Consider the following 23,596-nt stretch of genomic DNA (forward strand, 5'->3'; position numbering starts at 1 on the left):
TCTCTGGCTGCAGAGTATTCACAAGAAAAACAAGCTTGTGCAGGGAAATGCACAGCTCTGATTGGTTGCCAACACTTCAAACCAGGAAATGTGGGCAGTCTAGCGCCGAGTCCCAGTAAAAAAAAAAAAAGAAAAAAAAAGGAAAGGAGCCAGGGTATAGACACCCTGACCCCTTAGCTCTAGTGGTGGGGTCCCAGAGGGAACCACCCAGAGCAAAAAATCATGGCTTTTAAAATATTTTTTCGGTGGCAAAAAAAAGTGCTTGTTTTTTGATCAGCCCCCGGGTGGGCTAGTTCCCACCCATATTTAAAAATTATTTTTTTACCACCAGCTCCTCTGGCCATTTTTGTGATTCATGCAAGAGGGGCCTGCGGTCTCCCGGGCACCAGCACCTCCCCGGGGCAAAATGCATAATTGTGTGGGGTAGGACCATCATTGGCCTCCTTCATAGCCCCTGGGACCACCACCTCCCTGGGGCATTTATTTAAATCATGTACGGGGGGAGACAGCACGGCTGCTGTGGGGACCACCACCTCTCCAGGTTTTTTGTGTGATATGGTGCGCCAACCACCGCACCCCCAGTGACCACCACCTCCCCAGGGCATGTATTATATTCTGTGCATATCCCCCCCCAAAATCCCTCCAACTACCCTGGACACCACTACCTCCCCCAGGACCAACACCTCCCCATGTGGCATATTACATATATTCTGCGTGGGGGGCATTCCCTCATTTCCCTCTCCGCCATTCACAGTTTTTTCATAATGTTTTTTAATGCAAGTATTACATTGATATTTTCAGTGATGTTATGAAAGATGTCATGAGTGCTGTAATTTGTGGGGTACTTAGCAGTGCATGCTCAGGGCGTGAGTTATAGTTACCTTAGGGCACAAGTTACAGTTACTTGAAATAACTCAAACTATAACTGGTGACTTTCTTTGGTTTTGTAAGTTTAAAATGTGAGCCTAACTATGTCACTGTAAACTTTGTTTTTTTAAGTACATATATATATATGTTCGATGGCATGATACACATGCTATGCATTATCTTGCCATCTAGTGTTGGGCTCGGAGTGTTACAAGTTGTTTTTCTTCGAAGAAGTGTTTTCGAGTCACGAGACCGAGGGACTCATCCCTTTCGGCTCCATTGCACATGGGCGTCGACTCCATCTTAGATTGTTTTCTTTCCGCCATCGGGTTCGGACGTGTTCTTCTTCGCTCCGTATTTCGAATCGAAGATTCGACGGTATTGTTCGCGCTCGGTACCGGTTTAGTGTTAGGATATCGAAACCGATAGAAGAAGCACTCCGGCGGCCCCTCGGGGCTTCCGCTGTTCAGCAGGGCCTGGTCGGCCCGACCGCGTCCATCGATGAAACTAATGGACCGGACCCCCTTCCGCTTCTGCCCGAATTGCCACGCGAAGTATCCTTATAGAGACCAACACTTGGTCTGTAACCTGTGTCTATCACTGGAACACAGGGGGAGGATACCTGCGAGGCCTGCTGGGCATTTCGATCGAAAAAGACCCTACGCGATCGAAGAGCCAGAAGACTGCAAATGGCGTCGACACCGACAGAACAGATCGACGTTGAGGAGGAGGAAAGAATCTCCATACAAGGGACGGACTCGGACGACTCCGAAAGTGAGCTACTGACGACAACTCAGAAAACTGTGAGTAAAACTGCCCCGTCCAAGACTCACTCCAAGATCATAAAGGCCAAGGGGATGCCACCGCCAACAGGCCATGGCTTTACCCATGGAAAACACAGTGACCAACCATCGGCACCGAAAAAGGCCTCACAACTGCCGAAAACATCAGAGAGTTCGACCCACCCAAAGTAAAGAAAGTTGTTTCGGAACCGAAAAAGACTGTTCCCAAACCTTCAGTACCGAAAAAGGCAGCCTTGGAGCCGAAAGGAGGCTCTTACACGGAAGAGCACGGACTTTCCAGCCAAATGCAACAACATAGATTTGAGCAGGAAATAAGGATGGGGGAACCAGACAATACTCAAAGGAGGCTGCACATCCAGAAAGAGACTGGCAAAATTCAAACTCTTCCTCCAATTAAAAGAAAGCTGGCATTTCAAGGGTCAGAAATGCAGCCAAAGGCAAAGGTGGCTAGAGACAAAACACCACCACCAAGGTTTTCGCCACAGCCTTCTCCACTACATTCGCCACAGCTGTCCCCAGTAACAACACCCCCAATGCAGTCACCAACACATACGGGGATGACGCAGGATGACCTGGATGCATGGGACTTGTATGATGCACCGGTCTCCGATAACAGTCCAGATTGTTACCCGGCAAGGCCGTCACCTCCAGAGGACAGCACTGCATACATGCAGGTGTTATCAAGAGCAGCTACATTCCACAATGTAGCAATGCATTCGAGCCAATAGAGGATGACTTACTATTTAACACCTTGGCATCCACCCACAGTTCCTACCAAAGTCTGCCAATTCTCCCAGGCATGCTCAAGCACGCAAAACAAGTCTTCCAGGACCCAGTGAAAGGCAGAGCTATCACGCCTAGGGTGGAGAAAAAATACAAAACTCCCTCAACAGACCCTGTGTTTATAACACAGCAACTGACACCAGATTCGGTGGTCGTGGGAGCAGCAAGGAAGAGGGCAAACTTCCAATCATCAGGAGGCGCACCACCGCCTGACAAGGAAAGTCGGAAGTTTGATGCTGCGGGCAAAGAGTGGCAGCACAAGCAGCCAATCAATGGCGAATTGCCAACTCGCAAGCTCTATTGGCTCGCTACGACAGGGCACACTGGGACGAGATGCAACATATAATACAGCACTTGCCCAAGGAACACCAGAAACGTGCCCAACAGGTTGTTGAAGAAGGACAAGCAATTTCCAACAACCAGATAAGGTCTGCACTGGACTCGGCAGACACAGCAGCACGGACAGTGAACACTGCGGTAACCATTCGCAGGTATGCATGGTTACGAAGCTCAGGTTTTAAACCGGAAATCCAGCAAGCTGTTTTAAATATGCCTTTTAACCAGGAACAATTGTTTGGGCCGGAGGTGGACACGGCAATTGAGAAACTAAAAAAGGACACAGACACGGCCAAAGCCATGGGCGCGCTCTACTCCCCACAAAGCAGAGGCACTTTTAGAAGGCCACAGTTTAAAGGGGGGTTTCGTACCCAAACCCCAGAGCCTTCCAACTCACAAGCCAGACCCACCTATCAGGGGCAGTACCAGAGAGGAGGGTTTCGAGGCTCTTACAGGGGTGGTCAATTCCCAAGAGCAAGGGGAAAATTCCAAAGCCTTAAACCAACTCCAGCCAAACAGTGACTTCAATGTCACAAACCCCCAACACTTAACACCAGTGGGGGGGGGGGAGACTTACTGCATTCTACAAATACTGGACAAACATAACTATGGACGCATGGGTCCTAGCCATTATCCAACATGGTTATTGCATAGAATTCATAAGTTTCCCACCAGATGTGCCCCCAAGAGCACACAATATGTCCAAACAACACTTTAGACCTGTTACAGCTAGAAGTCCAAGCATTGTTACAAAAAGAAGCAATAGAACTAGTACCCAACCATCAAAAAGGAACAGGTGTCTACTCCCTATATTTCCTAATTCCAAAGAAAGACAAAACGTTGAGACCCATATTAGACCTCCGAACGCTGAATCTCTACATAAAATCAAATCACTTCCACATGGTAACACTTCAAGACGTGATTCCCTTGCTCAAAAAACAGGACTACATGTCAACGTTAGATCTCAAGGATGCATATTTCCACATACCCATACATCCTTCTCACAGGAAATACTTTAGGTTTGTAATCCAGGGCGTGCATTACCAATTCAAGGTGTTACCGTTCGGGATAACAACAGCCCCAAGGGTATTCACAAAATGTCTTGCAGTAGTAGCCGCTCATATAAGGAGACAGCACATGCACGTATTCCCATACTTAGACAATTGGTTAATAAAAACCAGCACTCAGCAATAGTGTCTTCTTCACGCGCAATACGTTATAGAAACTCTACACAAACTAGGGTTTTCTATAAATTACCAAAAATCACATCTGCAACCATCCCAGATACAACAATACTTGGGAGCAACACTCAACACACAAAAGGCGATTGCCACTCCAAGTCCGCAAAGGATACAAGCTTTCCAAAATATAGCATTAAACATGCAGCCAAACCAACACTACCAGATGAAGTTTGTAATGAAACTTCTAGGCATGATGTCTTCATGCATAGCCATTGTCCCAAACGCAAGACTACACATGCGACCCTTACAACAGTGCCTAGCAAAACAATGGACACAAGCACAAGGTCAACTCCAAGATCTAGTGTTGATAGACGCACTTCTCGCTTCAATGATGGAACCCTATAAATTTAAACCAAGGGCGGCCATTCCAAGACCCAGTGCCTCAATACGTCATCACAACAGATGCTTCCATGATGGGATGGGGAACACACCTCAACCAGCACAGTATACAGGGACAATGGGACATTCAACAAAAACAACTGCACATAAATCTCAACAAAAGAAAACGCAAAATGCCAAAACTTTGCATCCAGGTACCCACAGCCTCACTCCAAAGGAAATGCGTTATGGATGAGTTGGTCAGGGATATTTGCTTACGCTTTTCCCCCTCTCCCACTCCTTCCGTATCTTGTAAACAAATTGAGTCAAAACAAACTCAAACTAATACTAATAGCACCAACTTGGGCACGACAACCTTGGTACACAACATTACTAGACCTGTCAGTAGTGCCTCATATCAAACTACCAAACAGACCAGATCTGTTAACTCAACACAAACAGCAGATCAGACACCCGAGTCCAGCATCGCTCAATCTAGCGATCTGGCTCCTGAAGTCTTATAATTTGGACACTTAGACCTTACACAAGAATGTATGGAGGTCATTAAACAAGCTAGGAAACCTACTACAAGACATTGTTATGCAAACAAATGGAAAAGATTTGTTTACTACTGCCACAATAATCAAATTCAACCACTCCATGCTTCCGCAAAGAACATCGTAAGCTACTTACTACACTTACAAAAATCTAACTTAGCTTTTTCATCCATTAAAATACATCTCACAGCGATTTCAGCATATCTGCAAATTACACATTCAACTTCACTATTTAGAATCCCAGTCATAAAAGCATTTATGGAGGGTCTAAAAAGAATCATTCCACCAAGAACACCACCAGTTCCTTCGTGGAACCTCAATATTGTACTAACTCGACTCATGGGTCCACCATTTGAACCCATGCACTCTTGCGAAATGCAATACTTAACCTGGAAAGTAGCCTTTCTAATAGCTATCACGTCCCTCAGAAGAGTGAGTGAAATACAAGCCTTTACCATACAAGAACCCTTTATACAAATACACAAACATAAAGTGGTTCTACGCACAAATCAAAATTTTTTGAAAAAAGTTATATCACCATTCCACTTAAACCAAACTGTGGAACTCCCAGTGTTTTTTCCACAACCAGACTCTGTAGCTGAAAGAGCATTACATTCATTAGACATACAAAGAGCTCTAATGTACTACATTGATAGAACTAAACAGTTTTGCAAAACAAAACAATTGTTTGTAGCTTACCAAAAACCTCATACAGGGAATCCAATATCCAAACAAGGCATTGCCAGATGGATAGTTAAATTTATTCAAACCTGTTATGTTAAAGCTAAAAGAGAACTGCCTATTACACCGAAGGCACACTCCACTAGAAAGAAAGGCGCCACAGTGGCCTTTCTAGGAAATATACCAATGACAGAAATATGTAAGGCAGCCACATGGTCTACGCCTCATACATTTACTAAACATTACTGTGTGGATGTGTTAACAACACAACAAGCCACAGTAGGACAAGCAGTACTAAGAACATTACTTCAGACAACTTCAACTCCTACAGGCTAAACCACCGCTTTTGGGGAGATAACTGCTTACTAGTCTATGCACAGCATGTGTATCTGCAGCTACACATGCCATCGAACGGAAAATGTCACTTACCCAGTGTACATCTGTTCGTGGCATGGGACGCTGCAGATTCACATGCGTCCTCCCACCTCCCCGGGAGCCTGTAGCCGTTATAAGTTGAATAAAATAATTTGTAAATATAACACTTTTAATCGCATTATTACTATATACACAACTCCTACCTCACCCTCTGCAGGGAAAACTATCTAAGATGAAGTCGACGCCCATGCGCAATGGAGCCGAAATGGGAGGAGTCCCTCGATCTTGTGACTCGAAAGGACTTCTTCGAAGAAAAACAACTTGTAACACTCCGAGCCCAACACTAGATGGTGGGATATGCACAGCATGTGAATCTGCAGCGTCCCATGCCACGAACAGATGTACACTGGGTAAGTGACATTTTCCATATATATATATATATATATATATATATATATATATATATATATATATATATATATATAATATTTCACAGAAAAAGCCAACGGTTACAGTGACGTTATAGTTAGGTTCTGAATTTCCTTGCAGAACACTATAGAAATTCAGCCGTTATGGTTAGCTCAAGTAACTATAACTCGCACCCCTGCCATGCACAGTTTTCTCATCAATAGTGTTATTTCAATTGTTGCAATAATATCAGTGATGCCATAGAAGGTTGTCATCAATAATATAATGTGTGCAGTAATTAGCTGTGCATGGCGAAGGCAAAAGCCATAGTTACCTTGGGAAGTGAGTTATAGTTAATCATAACTATAACTGCTGTGTTCGTTTTGTGTGAGGAAATTCAGAACCTAACTATAATGTCCCTGTAATCTTTGCTTTTTTCAGTGAATTTCTATGTTTTATTTAGCACTCACAGAAGTAAATAACTATTGCCTTGCACAACCTTTGGGTGTGTGCAGCAGAGGTTAGCCGCAGGGCCTGACCACCAACCCTCATACATGCATCCAACCCAAGCTGCGCACGGCCTTTGGCCGTGCATAGCATGAGGTTGGATGCAGTGGATGTATTATTTTTCTTTCTTCAATTTTTCTCTGGACCTGCTGATCCACCAGTGCACTCAAGGGTCCGCTGACCCGTGGATAGCACACAGAAAAATAATTGGGCAATTTTTTGCCCACAAAGGATCCCAAGGGACCCCTCTATCTGTCCGATGGGGTCAGAATTACCTGTATCCTGACCCCTTATGTGTTTTTGTACTCTTATTTTCCCACCCGAGCCAATGCGACAAATAAAATGGCAGCCACAACTTTTCTGTCCGGTTGTGGCCTGCCAATCAGGGCTTTGCCTTTACCCCAGATCCGCATATGCGGATTTCGATTTGCGAGTCAGGATCCGCGTTCCTATATATCTATATTTTTTAAGCTCTGTTATCTCCGAAACTACACCAAATCATAAAAAGTGTACTTTCTGGACCCGCAGCTAGCTTTCTGCCAAATCTGGTGTAATTCTGTTCAGTTGTTCGGGTGTCCGTGTTAAAAATAAAATTGAAAAATCCCATTGACGTTGAATGGGGAAAAAAGTGTTTTGGGACACCCCCTTTTTCTCGGCCTCTGATTGACGGATCACTCTGAAACTTTCACGACAGCAGGCTACCTAGTGGCGATTGTCACAAAATATATATATAGCTGTCTCTTCCCACCAATCAGGCTTTCACCTCTGGAATATCTACTGTTGCTGCAGCAGAGCAAGGTTCGGTACCCAAACCTGTACAATCTGCACCTCCATCGATGGAGATTGAGCGGCATCAGTTTTGATTTACTACCTAAATTTGTGGATGTCATCCTTGCTGCCTGGCATTCATGTAAAAGTCTATTTATTCTGGGCACTGGGAATAATTTGTGGCCTGGTGTGGAGTCTGCAAGACAGACTCTTTACAAGCCAACATTTTTTATGGTTTGCTTTGTATTTGGAACAACAAGGCCTTGCCATGTGCACTGTTAAAGGTTAATTGCCATCCCCGTGGCTTTGCTGTGTTTACAGGGCAATCTATTTTTGTTTAAATCACCTGTTGTGGTGCACACGTGTTCCCTCCCAAACTGTTTGTGATGCCATAGTGGGACATCACCTTTATTTTTACTTTTCTCATGCGTACTCCCTTTGATCTTATGCACAGCTGCTCATTGTGTCTTCCAACCTTAAAGATTGTCTTCTTCATTATGATCACCTCAGATTGTCCAGTCTGTATTAGTAAAACTGCCCTACAACACCTTTTTTTAGGACAAATTTTATGCTGAGGTCTCAGACATCCTTTTTGCCAAATGTTGTGACTTCTTTTTGTTTGAAGATTCATCACTGAGAGCATTCTTTGCTCTGACTCACCTCTCATAAGAGGGGGAGATGCTCCATCGGTTGGACCCCAAAACGGCTTTCCAAGAACCATTGCATGTACAGTCAACTTTTTGAAGGGTTCTCTGGGGTGAAGAAAGGAAAGGCAATGCATAAAAGGGCTCTTTTGTCACATTGGCTAATAAGCTGCCTCTGGAAGGTCTTAGATCCCATTCTACCAGGACTAAGGGCATCACCACTGTGCTGGCATGCGACATGGGCGCCAGTGAACACATTCACGAGCACTATTACTTTGACAACCTGGTCCTACAGTAATGAAATTTCACCCACTTGATACTGCAAGAAATTTTGGGCTGAGTCCGCTCCACCGAACTTCCACTTTCAAGAGGTACTGCTTTGGTATCGGTTTTAAAGGTGAACAATTTGTGGTTAGAAGTAAACACAAGGAAAAACAAGTTACTTACCCTTGGTAATTCTTTTTCTGGTGGATACTCCTTCTAACCACAGACTATTCACTGCCCTCCCCTTTGTGGAGTGGTCTCTTTATACCTTCTAAAAAGGTCCCACATGAAGGAGAAACACACTGGTACCTCCAATTGTTATTTGCTCTGTGCCTGAGGGTATGGAAAGAGTCAAGTAAGAAACTGATGGTGCATGGTTTGCTACTCTGTCAATTCTGAAGTGGACCAAAGCCAACTCTGGCCTGCACTGTGCAGGAGGACTGCTAAGAAAAGTTTCCAGATCCAGTCTTGAGTCTGGGAAACATTCTAAAGGTGAGGAATCAGCAGTTAGAGTATCCACCGGAGAGAGCATTACCTAAGGTGACGCTAAAGTATTGCTTCATATACCTAATACCTCTTTTATTGATTCTGATGAAAAATAAAGTTCCAAAGTTAATTCGGTTACAAGCTGGTTTATTTACAACTAAAGAAATGTCCTTGTGTATAGATTTAGTTTTTCAATGCATTTCACAGCATTTTGCGCTGAGTGTATACAGTGTTTACATAAATGTGACACAAATTGAGAAACTCTGATTTATTGTGGGGACAAAACAGTTTGGAGAGAATCAACAGAATTACAGCCACCAACATTGCAGGATTACTGACCTTGCATGGAAAAAGAAAATAGAATAATTAAGAAATATATCTTATTATTCTGCTTAATTAAAGATAATTCTGAGTGATAAGTTCATAAAATATATATATATATAAGTGTATATATATAAATATATATATAAAATCTCAAAGGGCTAATAACATCTCAAATGCTTACAGATATGTGTAAATTCCAGATACACTCCATTAATTAAGGAAAGTACGCTTACTGATAACGTTGAAAGTAATACCAACACTTTGGTCCACCCTCTGCAATTTACATACAGATACTCTGTAAAAGATTGTGATGCATAACAATGGGTATGTTTAAAAAGGACACAACAGATAGAAATTTTCAACTTTGTTTCACATGTCACAGTTAATGATCGAGATCAGGTTTGACTTCAGGGCAATGCACATGATACATTATGGAACAGATGCGTAAAAGCAAAGCCTTCTTCCATTCTCAGTTGTAATGTGTTTCTGTGCCAAACCTAATTCATATAGACAGCGGACAGCTGAAGCTGCGACAGAGGCAGACTCTAGATGGTTTAGGTGTGTTTCAGTGTCTAGCATACATATACAGACTGTAACAGAAAACAGACTATGAAATGATTAAAGGTAAGTAGTGGTGTGAACTCTAATAAATCAACATGAAATTGTAATAGCTTATTAAAAAAAATTATGCCAGTCTCAAAGGAAATGTATAAGCAGTGTTAGTTTTCTGGCCCTTACATGTATGTGCTTATTAGTCATAAAGATGTAAAATCAAGAGGTGCATATTGGTAATTTATATTAGTGTTCACCTCTTGCAGAAATGTGTCATACTCAGTACAAAGTTTAGAAATGTAATGTATTTGCTTCATCTGGGCACATAACTGGTATAAAACATCTCTAGTGTTTAAACATGTGTTGACAGCTCATAATTTATGGAACAAATTCTATTGCTCAATAACCACAATGGTTCCAAAACAGATTCTTTTGGAAGGCAAGATTTGGATGCCATAGAATAATGCTGTCAGAGTTAATACTGAACTTTTTTGATTTCATAAACATTTCATTATGATTTTATCGGTCAGTCCTGATGGCTGAAGTGTATTAAACCTATTTATTTGGTAGTATACCCCACATGATAACAAATTCTCAGTATGTCGTCCTGGTGTTGATACCTTGTTTGTTGAAGCAGATTTCTGATCTGGTTCAGATGATGTTCTTACTAAATACAGTGTACTGCTACAGAGTTTTCCTAGTTTCTAGTCCATATGTTACTTTTATCTTCAGAAAACTTTAGCTTTGGCTTTATGTAAGATTTTACTGGCACATACCTTACCACATGGACATTTTGTCCTTTGAATCACATAAATTAACTTTGCCACTTTATTGCTTATAAAGTATAATGTATAAATGGACCTTTAATATTTGGGCAATGTACGCAATTCAGACTTCGGTTTGTGTCTAATTTCACGTCAATAAATACTGGTGGTTTTGATTGTAGTATAGTGTAGGTCTTAATAAAGTTCTGAGTATTCTTACTCTGTTTTTAAACAATTGTTGCTTTTACGGGGAAATGTCTGAACATTTTGTCATCTAACTCAGTCAGTTTCCAGTGCCCCTATAGGATGTTTTTAACTTTGTTTTTAACTGCAGTATTTGTTAACAAAAATGAGTCAATTTGTGTTTTTTGCTTTGCAATTAAAGAGCTTTTGTCATGACTGTTGGTGAAGCCGCTTTTCAGCATTACATATAATATTCGCCCAATAGTTCCTTTGCTTTAATCAGTTAATCATCCAGTTTAGGTAAGATGTTCAAGATGTTTGTGGGGCTGAAAGCTTCAAGTATACAATAAGGTATTTTTTCTGTTTCTTTAAAGAATGTAACCCTCTTCAAAATAACACATGGAGCTTCTAGTCTATTGAAGCTCTGTTGATGAGCCATTTGCAGTCCCCATGATTTGAAGATAGTATTTATCTATGGAATGAAAATAAGTCAAAGTATAGTATGAAATTCATGAGTCTGAACTGGAATAGCTAGTTTGCTTTAATTTACCGTATTTTCCGGTGTATAAGACAACTTTTTAACCCCTGAAAATCTCCTCAAAAGTCGGGGGTCGTCTTATACGCCGGTATACGGTGTGCTGAAACTTCAGAGACAGGCGCCCTGTAGCTGAGCCACCGTGCGCTGCATTTGGAAATCGATTACAAGCGTACGCCGGGTTCCACATCCCACAAGATTCAGTTACCTGTGGACACGGAACTGATCGGTCGCGCGTGAGTTGAGCTGTTCTTACCGTGTGCCGCAATCCTCGCTGGCAGTTGTCTGGACAGGCGCGTGTTCCTGCCCGTGCCCCAGGCTATTCCAAGCGCGCGATTACCATAGCAACAACATTTGCTTTCTGTTTCTTTCTTCTCGCGCATGGCACGTTGTAAGAACGTAGGCATGTGAAACCAGGACACAACTTCAAAGGTAACTCGCTTTCTTTATTCAGAAATCCAGTTCTTTCATAGCGAAAACATCCCGACCTCCGTCTCTCTCCCAACCGTCATTTAACACTCCTCTCCATTCTCCTCTCGCTCACCATTTCCATTCATCTCCTCGCGCACACACCACCAGACATTCTAACACTCACCTTCTCGCGCTCCCAACCCGGAACTAGGATATAACACTTCTCCCTTCTTTAACCAAAACAACAGTAACAGAACATAAACATTTTTTTTTTAACATGCAAACTAATTACAACTAACTACGGTATTTTGTAAAATAGATACTTCACAACAAGTTATAGTCTTTGAGATATGACGGAGGTTTGACAGATCTGTTCGATCTCCTCACATGTGAACTGCACGGCAACTCTTCCGCGATATCCTTCCAACTACTTGAGTCTGAGTTCCGTGCATCCTTCCGACCACTAGAGTCTGAGTTCTGTGTGGAGACTCCAATGGCCTTCTTATGAGACACATTCCTACACAAGGAATTGAGATTTCCTTTAAATCTAACAATTCTATTCAAATTCCAAACTCTATTATCATCTGTTTTCACAGCCATTAGTAAACAACTTCACAACCTTCATGGGACCAGAGAGTTTTTTTTTTATCAAAGGATTTTTGATAAGAACATAATCACCAACATGAACTTCCGTTTTCTTCACAGCATGAGTTTTATCAAAATTAATTTTACTCTACATCTTCTTTGCACACTCCCTGGACCTCCACTCATCATTCACCATCATCCTACCCCTGCCATCAAGTAAATTATTAACCCAAGAAGTTTCCAATTCAGAATTTCCACGCCTACCTCGAAACAGAGTAAAAGGTGTTTCTCCTGTAGACGTGTGAGGGGTATGTCTATAGAGATATACCTTTTTTAGCACTTCTTCCTTCCAATTCAATTGGTTATCTTTTGCAATTGAGATAGTTTCTTTGAGAACCTGATTGAGACGTTCCACCATACCATTACCCTCGGGATGATACAACGAACAGAGTTTGTGTTTGACACCACACCCATGCAAAAACTCATTAATTTCTCCTGAAACTAACTGCACTCCATTATCTGTGAGAATGGTAGTGGGTAAGCCTTCTTGAATTATTAACTTCTTGATAAATTTTATCACCTTGTTAGTTTCGATACTCCCAGTAAAATTTACCTCAGGCCACCTTGAAAACATATCAATAACCACAATCACGTATTCAGTCATACCACCACTCTGAATGGGTCCTAAGATATCAAGTGCAATATCATGCCACGGCCCTTTTGGAGTTTCCTTAGTGATCATGGGTTGAACACGAGGTTTCAAAGCTTTTTCACTCACCGCACACTGTAGACAATCTCTAACAACCCTTTCAGCTTGCATGTCCATTCCTGGCCACCAATAGGAGGAACGCAACCTCTCTTTGGTTTTAGATATGCCCATCTATCGTGAGCCTGATTTACTAATTGACTCCTCACACTTCTAGGAGGTACCAACCTCGTACCTCTCAATAACAACCCATCAACACAAACCAATTCATTTCTCACATTCCAAAATTCAGCACTTCCCCCCACAACTTTTATTTTTAATCCTCCAATCCTCTTGTATCAACTTGATGACTTCCTGTAGCACCACATCTCTTGAGGTTTCTTCACGCCATTTGACCTCAGGGATTATTTCAAAACTGACTTCACACACTTGATCAAAACATTCTGTATCATCACCCTCCAGACCTTCACTCTCATAGTTCCTACTTTCTGTAGAAACTAATCTAGATAAAACATCAGCCGACAAGTTATGAGAACCAGGGACATATTCTACAATAAAATCGTATTCCTGTAATCCAACAATCCACTTAGTGATCCTACTAGAGACAGAATCAATTCCCTTAGAGTAGAAAACTTGACATAAAGGTTTGTGATCAGTCCGCACGACAAAAGAACCTCCCCACAAAAACTTTTTTAACTTCTTAATTGCCCAAAAAACTGCCAGTGCCTCCCTCTCGATCACAGAATATTTGCTCTCAGCACCTCTAAGACTCCTAGAAATGAAGACAATGGTATTTTCAGGATTTAAACCACCTTGTTGTAAAACTGCTCCCAACCCTTTGTTACTGGCATCGGTCGTCAAAATAGAACGCATATTGGGATTAAAATTCTTGAGTGCAGGCGCTATCACCAGAGAATTCTTGATACTACTAAATTTCCTCTCACACTCATCATCCCACTTGAAATCAGTACCCTTTTTTAGCAAACTTCTCATGTTGAAACATGAACTGGCAAAATTCCTGACAAATTTACCGTAAAATTCAGCCATACCCAGGAATCGCACTAGTTCCTCCTTCGAAGTGGGAGAAGACAAACACCGAATAGAGTCAACCAGTTCTTTCTTGGGTAAAACACCCCCACCAGAAATAGTGTGCCCTAGATAATCAATGGCCTCCACTCCAAACTTGCACTTCTCAGCCTTTATAGTTAGACCACTTTCAGTTAACTTCTTAAGTACCTCTCTGAGTCTTGTCATATGTTCTTTGAAGTTCTTACCATAAACAAGTATGTCATCTTGATATATACATACTCCACACAAACCTTTCAACACACGTTCCATCAACCTTTGAAAAACAGAAGCAGCAGAGATCAGACCAAAAGGTAATCGTACAAATCTGAAGATGCCATATGGAGTAATGAAAGCTGTGTAGTTTCTACATGATTCATCTAGTTCGACTTGATGATAAGCCGACGTGAGATCTATTGTAGAAAAAAACTTAGCTCCTGAGACTGTAGACAGCAATTCCGTAATGTTAGGAAGTGGATACCTATCCACAACAACACACTTCTTAAGCTTGCGGAGATCCACTCAAAGTCTGATCTGGCCATTCGCTTTCCTTGCAATAACAATAGGGGCCAACCATTCTGTGCCCTCCACTTCTTCGATTATTCCTTGATCCTTTAGTTTCATTAACTCAGTTTGAAGATCATCCCTTATGGAAAAAGGTACGCTCCGTACTTTGCTGCAAAAAGGAACAGAACCAGGAAACAATTTGATTTTGTGTGAATAACCTCGCATGCAACCTATCTTATCACTAAATAGATTTCTGAAGTCTTGACGAAGAGTGGAAATGAAATCTGGAACCACATCAGTGTTATTTACTTCTCTCACACCCGGCAGTTCCTTAAGAACAATAGAAGGAGAACTGTTGGGGTCAAGCATCACTCCCAAATCTTTTTGATGCCACCAGCTAATTATGCTATCCCCTTTTTTTGAAACATACACCTTCCCCGTAGCAAATCGTTGAGCATATTCCAGTAAACCTATGAAATAGCCATGTAGTTCTATGGGTTCTCCACCATAAGCGCATGGTCTGATGTCAGGTTCGAAAAGTTTAACTTTCCCTTCTAGATGTTCTTGATACAGTTGATTAGATATTATCGTTATTTTGGCGCCAGAGTCAAAAAGCATTAAGGTTCTTGCCCCTTCCACTATTACGTAATCTACTGGACCCTTAACTCTGCAGTCAGAAATCTGTAAAACAATCTGACCACACTGAAAGTCATCAAGCCTCTGAGTTTCATCAAGGTCAATATCAATGGAGGCGACAGACTTCTTAAACTTCCTTTGGTTGCATACCGCAAAAAAATGACCCTTCTTCTTGCAGTACGAGCAGTAAGCTTTAGCAGCCGGACATGATTTATCATTGGCAAAATGTCCTTCTTTGCCACATCTAAAACATCTTTTATTGTTAGCAGACCCTTGAAAGGAGTTATTGGGTCTATTGTCTTTCCGCACTACAGACACTTCCTTGTACTCTTGTTTCTTCATGACATCAACACACTTTACCGAGTGTTCAATTCTCTTTGCAAGTAAGATGACCTCATCTAGATGTGGATCATCTAACAACCATAGTTCGTCACGTATTTATCCATTTTGCATCCTATCATGAATTGATCACGAATTCGTTCATCCAAAGTAGAGCCAAACTTGCATGAGGAGGCCAAACGTCTCAGGTCTGTTAAGTAATTCTCAACTGTTTCTCCTTCAACTTGTAGTCTCCTACCAAAATAGTACCTCTCCAAAATTGTGCTGATTTTCGGTAGATAATGTAAGTCTAATTTTTTAATACAAATTTCATATTCATTTAAGGCAATAGAATCAGTGTCAGGAATATCTGGAAGATGGTCGAAAATCTCTTGACCTTCCGTACCTAGGCAGTGAAGTAACAAAGCAGTCCTCCTTTCAGTACTAAGTGATGTACCACAAACTCTAGAATATCTTTCAAATACCTTCTTCCATTTGCTCCACTTTATTGGAGGATCTCCAGGAGTGGAGAGAAAAAAAGGTGGAGCAGCAACATTCTGCATTGTGTATGGAGAAAGAAAACAAAATAAATTTTTATATATATATATATATATATATATATATATATATATATATATATATATATATATATAATTAGCTAGTGAAAAACTAGACGAAAAGATTTGTTTCTGACAACCTTGTGAGGCAGTCGCAGGAGAGACGGCACGCAAGAATGAACGGCAAAAAACTGCGTGATGGCAATGAACTCCGAAATTAGCACTTCATATGACTTTCAACGATAAGAAACAGAATTATCCTGGAAATGGGAAACACTGAAGGATTTGATTTTTTTTTTAAAAGCATGAAAGTTGCTTTAAAAACGGGCTAGATATGCGCTGGCATCAGCATGAGAATCGCCCTGACATCAGCAAGCACTTCAGTTGACTTGGTAACAGCGAGTTCAAGAGCGCAATCTGCGCTCAAATCAAAAATGTGAAAGACGAACGAAACACGTTTGAAAACAAAGAAAACCATGAAGGCCTAGTAGGCAGCTTACGGTTACAGTTCACGCAAGTTCATTGACCTCTCCTTTTCCTTCCGTATATGTTTTCTCAAGTCAGGATGCTTTCCGAAGTTGGCGTGGGAAAAGCCTCTCGTCGCCAGTGTAAGAACGTAGGCATGTGAAACCAGGACACAACTTCAAAGGTAACTCGCTTTCTTTATTCATAAATCCAGTTCTTTCGTAGCGAAAACATCCCGACCTCAGTCTCTCTCCCAACCATCATTTACCACTCCTCTCCATTCTCCTCTCGCTCACCATTTCCATTCATCTCCTCGCGCACACACCAGCAGACATTCTAACACTCACCTTCTCGCGCTCCCAACCCGGAACTAGGATATAACACACGTATTAGGAGATTAGCATATAGTAACGGCCATTTTGGATTGGGATATAACAATATTATAAAAAAATATATATTTTGACCGCATTTACCTATGGTTGTACTGCAGTTTCAACAATCTTACATGTAATATTCATTCTCTGTGATTGGCTGGTTGTTGTATACTGGGATTGGTGATTTTGAGGGAAGGCAGTCTATCTGGTGAGCAGATACATGTGGTGGTGAATACAGTACAGCACAGCACCAGTACCAGTGTCTGTACCGGTTCATACAGTACAGCAACAGTACATACAGTACAGTATACAAATGGCTAACAGTCAAGACCCCATCATGGCTCCACCAGCAAGAAGAAAGACATATGAAACGGTTTCAAACTTAAAGTTGTAAACTTTGCCATGGAACATAATAACTGTGCTGCTGCAAGACAATATGGAGTAACAGAAAAGATGGTTCGGAACTGGAAAGCAAATGAAAAAGCATTAAAGAGTATGCCAAGGGGTAAGTGTGCATTAAGGAGAGGCACCCCACATTGGCCAGAACTCGAAAAACATGTAGCAGACATGGTGAATGAGCATCGCCAAAGCGGTTATATAGTGACACGAAATCAAATACGTTTGTTTGCACTTCAGTGGGCCAAATCTAACCCAGATCACAGCAACAGATTTAAAGCCTCTGTATCCTGGTGTACTAGATTCTTCGAAAGGCATAATCTGGTACTGAGGCAAAAGATGAAAATTGCACAAAAATTACCTGCAGATCTTGATGCCAAAGTAAATAGTTTCCATCGATATGTAATACAACAGCGCAATAAACATGGCTATGCGTTAAGTAGTATCGGAAATATGGATGAAACTCCAATGAATTTTGATATGGTTGGAAATAAAACTGTCCATTCAAAAGGTGAAAAAACAATTTTAATTAAAACAGGACATGAGAAGTCCAGTTTTACAGTGGTACTAGCATGCACATCTGATGATGCCATCTAAGACCAATGATTATTTTTAAAAGAAAAACAATGCAGAAACTCAAGATTCCTGTTGGTTGTTTTGTACATGAAAAAGCCTGGATGGATGAAGAAGGGGTAAAGCTATGGCTTGATAATGTATGGAGCAGGCGACCAGGTGGACTTATTCATAAACGTAGTCTACTGGTGTGGGATATGTTCAGGGCTCATTTAACTCCCAGCACCAAGCAAAGGCTGGCAAGAATAAACACAGATGCAGCACTTATTCCTGCAGGATTGACATTGTTGGTACAGCCACTGGATGTGTGCCTAAACAAGCCATTTAAAGATCGCATTCGAGAACAGTGGAATGAGTGGATGGTTAGCAGTGAAAAGTCATTTACAAAAGGAGAAAACATGCATGCTCCACAGTTGGATGTTTTGTGCAAGTTTGTCATAAAAGCCTGGAATGATATTGATGCAGAAACAGTAATTAAGTCTTTCAAGAAGTGTGGCATATCAAATTCATTAGATGGTATGGAGGATGACTACTTGTGGCAAGATGAAGAGAAAGCCGAAGCTGAGACCACACCATCTGATACGGAATTAGATCCATACGATGACTGCCCTACAAAGATACCACAAGATGTCATTGATTTACTTATGATATCAGATGACCAACAGAAGGATTTTGAAGGCTTTTAAAGGGAAACTGTCACGCCAGCAAATCCTGTAAAAATAGCTTGGGAGTTATGATGGGTGTTGCTGACTCGCCAGGGACTTGCCCAGCACTTGCTCTCTCTCTGTTGTTTATCTTCCTCCTACCATCATCAGTTCCAGTTTGGTTGACAGCTTAGAAAACAAACAGCATGCCAGTTCCCATGGGTTTATTGTCTTATCCTTCCTTTCAGCTTTAGAGTGAATTAGGAAAAGTTTAATCCACTTGCACTGTTTTATGTTTACATGTTTGATGACAAACAGCCTTATGTTTATAAGTGACAGTTTTCCTACTAAGTACCTGCATGTCATAAGCATTTGAATTAAAATTACCATATTAAAATCAAATCTGATGTTTTTTTATTTTTATTTGGTGTGCGTTGGAAGAGGGGTAGTCTTATACGGCGAGTATAACCCAAACCCTATATTTTAACAGGAAAAGTAGGGGGTCGTCTTATACGCTGGAAAATACGGTAATCAGTTCTGACTGAATATTATGTCATTTCCTCCCGGCATTCTTTAAGTGGTATTAAAGCATAACACGTTGCTTTGTCTATAGCACACCACCACTTTCTCCTGACCTTTGATTCATAATTTCGTTAATCTTGCAGAAAAAGTGTAAAGTGTTTTGAAGGTATAGTTGATCTTCTTTTGCAATTAGTGTCTACATATTTAGTAGTGCAGTTTGCTTTTTTCAGCGTTTTTTCTTGAAAATTGGTGAATTTGCAGTTTAACAAATAAATCTAAAGTTTCCCGTCGTGGATATTAATTACTTTACCAAATAAATAAGGGTCCTTGAAAAGGAGAGTTGTGGATTATGCAAAAAGTAGCTGAGACTCCGCAGTTCTTGCACAAGATTGAGACATTGTGTTATTTGTGTGCATGGAAAGAGGCTGATCGAGATGTGTTTCTGGTAAACATGTGCAAAAGGGGTAAGAAAAGGGACAGCTAGAATTTAGGGAAGAACATGAATGGGGTAAAGCATAAACCTGTTTTATTGGACATGGTATTCTTGTGTACAGGAGCAACAAGGGGATTTTTCCTCAATCTAAATAGCATAATGAAAATCAAAGCATAGATGTTACAGCATATGTTGCCTAAAAACAAGCTGATGTTTATCTGCTTCACTTCACCAAATTTGTCATTCTTGCAGAGGGGGTAACATTCTATGCCTCTCTTCATTCATTTTGTTTATTTATTCACCTATGTGTTTTTACGTTGTCTATATTTCTGCTGGCAGTGTACAGTTTTATGCTGGACACTGTTATTTAGATTCACGTTTTTTTTTAGAACAGCTACCTGTTTAAACGAATATGTGCATGCACTTTTGTACACACATTTTAACGAATGTGTATACACTCAAGAAAAAACAATCTCACCCTAGAGCTAAGAATATATACGTTTCACATGTAGGTTGTATTTCAAAATCCACAACTGTTCTTGTATCCCTGGTAAAGTTCAAGTATGGAGTAGATCCTAGGTAGTAGCTTGACTGTTCCCCGTGGATAATTCAGCAGCATATCCTCTTATATAAGCCTAACATTGTTATCTCCTGTTTTGAAACCCTCCACTCATCAGTGGAAACGTAGTACCTTTGCATTGCATTCAGCATTGTAATTAAAAAGGTTACATACTTTCTCTTTTGGCCATTTAAATATTCACTTTTGAAATGTCCTTTTTCTCTTTATTCCTGTAAAGCAACAAGCATCAGCGGATGTGTCCCGGTCCATTCTCATCCAAATAGCTGAGTCCGCTTATAGGTTTGCCCTTGGTTCTATTGCCGGAGGTGAGTTGTGAGGTTTAAACATTTTATTTCTTGATGGCTACTGCTTATTCTTTAAGAGTATGAGAACATGTTAAGTTACTTATTTAGCTTTTTTTTTTTTTTTTACTTGCCATCAGCCAGGCACACTCAGCGGGGAGAAGTGTAAGAACAAATCAATGTGTAATAATGCACCCATGAAAAATGGATGAACACTGCACCCCAGTGCCCAAAGAGATTAACTTTGTGACCCTATTTAAACAACCACCTATAAGACTCCTTAAAAAAACAACAACAAGAGAATGTGCATACACCATTCAACAGCATGGAACTAATCTGCACAGCAGCCACTCCTTTAATATGGCACATCACCTAAGTCTTGAAGTGTGAATACGAAACTCTACTATAAAGAAATAAACTGAATTAAACTATCCTTATGATCACCAAACCTCTCTCAGTAGACAAAATTATCATTAAAACAGTATATTTTGAGCTACAGAAATAGATTCCCTGCTCTTGGCTTCTTGGCATTAATCAGTTTATGGATTTTATGCAGCACCAATTGCTGCCTTAGAAAGATGGGCTCTCCTTGTTGCCAATTATGTTTGCTAGTTTTCTCTTGGTCTTCAATCTACATGTGTTTGCATCGACCAATGCAAGTTTCTGTCCCTGTAATCAAGGGCGTGCTTCTTGAAAGCTTTGATTAGCTTGGTTACCTACTTCATAAACAATTCCTCTAAATTCTAGTACTTGATTGAAACGTGCCCATGTGATTATCTACAGCTATTCCTACTTATGGAAAAGGTTAATATTACACATTGTTCCCCCTGCTAGAAGGCACTGGGAATTGACCACAGCAGTGCCTTTCTAACCTTCCCAGTGCCTTCCTTGTCACTTTAAAAGGTGAGATACATGCTTCAGCCAAACTAATTACCACAGCGAAAAAGTCTGAATTCATCATCCTCATCACCCCCCATCCCCGCTCACCCTTTGAATACATTATGTTGCTCTCTAAGTTGTCTCTAGGTGTAAGTGCCTTCATTAAAGAATTCCTTCACACTTATACAGAGAAATCACTAGATGTTGCCAATCCTGCTGCAAGAAAGAGCATTTTGCAGAAAATTTAAAAATGCACAAACAGATGCGAGCATGTTCTCCATTTGTGTCCCTGAATGGTGACAACCTTTCACCAGACGTCTTCCCAGTCACTTTGCTAGGAAAGTCTTGCAACTTCTGGGCGATAGCAGAGTGCCTCAGCCTGCCTGGCACATCACCTGCATCCTAATGGATTACTGTTGGGGGGTTATGTTTGCTCCGCACCTAATGCGCTATATAAAATAATTTATGTCCCTTTCGGTTTCCGTATCCTGAGCTACCTTGCAAAATTGTTCATCGCAAAGGTACATTAGCCAGGGCGCCTTTTTGTTTTTTAGGCAGTTAGAGTCAATGTTCTCTCGGGTGTTATTTATACCTACTGATATTTCTGTGAGGAACGCTCCTTAGTAGCTATCACTGTCCCTGTAGGACATTAAAATAAATTGCTTGAAATGTGGAGTAATGCAGAAAGAGGCCACACGTTAATGTCTCAAAATGGCAAAATGGTAGTAGAGACAACACAGTAGTCAACGTGTGCCAGTGTAAACATGCGAGAAGAAATAAAGTATTTAAAAAGAACATAAAACGGAAGCTACTGTTGCTTGAAGGTTTTGACTTCTGTTTCAACTTTGACAACCAGTGATGTGTAATTGGTCCACTTTTTTAATTTCCACAACATGGGGAATAAAACAATACAATCTTTGATAAAGGGTATCACCTAATAAAGACAACATTAAAAAATATATAAAAAATATTTCACTATTAATACTAACTGGGCAAAATGAGAGGGATTCCCAAATTTTTTATTTTTTTTAACAATAAAATAAATAAGATCTAAATCGGAGTTGAAGGAGGCATTTTTCTTGGCTGTGTTTTTAACTGCACAGATTAGATTTACAGTTGTTTTTCTCTGAATAAATTTGTTTTTTATGGCGTTATTTCATACCTGTAGCCCGAAATGTTAGTTACTGTTTTTATTATTAGAGCGCTAAATGATAGACTGTGCACTGCTTGATGACATATTTGAGCAAGTCCCCTTACAGGACTTGCAGAGTGTTCCACATGATGGAATGATGATGAGGGGGCCCTTGTTGTCCCCTCACTTCGCTGGTAATGGACTGTATTTAGACATTTAAAATACTAAAGTTCTTGACAGTTGAGGTGGAGTTGATCTCTCCATTTTTGCCCCCCTCTGAGGAAGGTGCTTCCTTTGCTATTGTGGTGCATAGGGCAGCAGCGGTGTTGGAAATGCAGTTGGCAGCAGTGAAAACCAAAGCCAATAATCTTACCAATATTTTTCAACTGAACCTTTAAAACTCAGCGCATGTTCCACCTCTTAATGAGCCCTGATAGGCACTGTGACTGCTGCATGCTTGGAACCTTGTTTGGTACTGCCGGTAAGTTGCTTCATTGCTAGGCTCCGTACACTCAATATTGTTGACTCCACATCTATCACCATAAAGTTTTGGACTGAAGTTTCGGTACTGCCAGCAAAATCAACCTGAACGCATTCCCTATTATCCTTCCCTGATAGAGAATCAAAGTGCAGTGGTAAGCTTGGTGAGAGGGGTGTTCTCCTACAGCTTGGCATTGCAGTAGCTAAATGCAATTTACCTGTTGGGTGAATAAACTCATGGCATATGGGATATGACGGGTGAGATCTTGCCTGAAGTTTTGGAACTCCTTCGTAAAAACAGTCCATAACAAAATGTAGTTCGCCAAGTGCATTTATTTGACTGGACTGGACTCCACAGAAGTGTGTATGTCGTGCTATGGGCTCTGATGTAGTTATTCATCATAATGCTTGAATGCATGCCACGGGTTTCTCTTAGGACATTCAAGCATCCGTTATAGATATTTCCTCTGAAATCTCTAAACTGTTTGGTAGAGTGGCTGATTCAGTCTTCGAGAGATTTAAAGATAGCCTTGCTATGGCCTGATCTTGGTGCTTCCTCTCTCCAGCAAGCCAGTTCCATTACCAATACTAAAAGTTCAGAACTTACTCTTGTGGCCTGACTTGGAGCAAGAGGCAGCCATCTTAGCCAGTGCATC

The 23,596-nt window shown here is 41.0% G+C and overlaps 1 protein-coding gene across 1 annotated transcript in view; it reads left to right on the top strand.

Annotated features, from left to right (window-relative positions):
- The window catches only part of SLC25A13 (solute carrier family 25 member 13), a 587,939-nt gene that overhangs the window by 244,926 nt on the left and 319,417 nt on the right, over positions 1 to 23,596 (top strand). The window contains exon 10 of the mRNA XM_069211738.1: positions 20,386 to 20,473. Within this exon, the coding sequence (XP_069067839.1) occupies positions 20,386 to 20,473 (88 nt within the window). The remainder of the gene's footprint in view (positions 1 to 20,385; positions 20,474 to 23,596) is intronic.

This window comes from Pleurodeles waltl, chromosome 10, assembly GCF_031143425.1.
Source record: "Pleurodeles waltl isolate 20211129_DDA chromosome 10, aPleWal1.hap1.20221129, whole genome shotgun sequence".
In the NCBI taxonomy this organism is placed as follows: Eukaryota; Metazoa; Chordata; class Amphibia; order Caudata; family Salamandridae; genus Pleurodeles; species Pleurodeles waltl.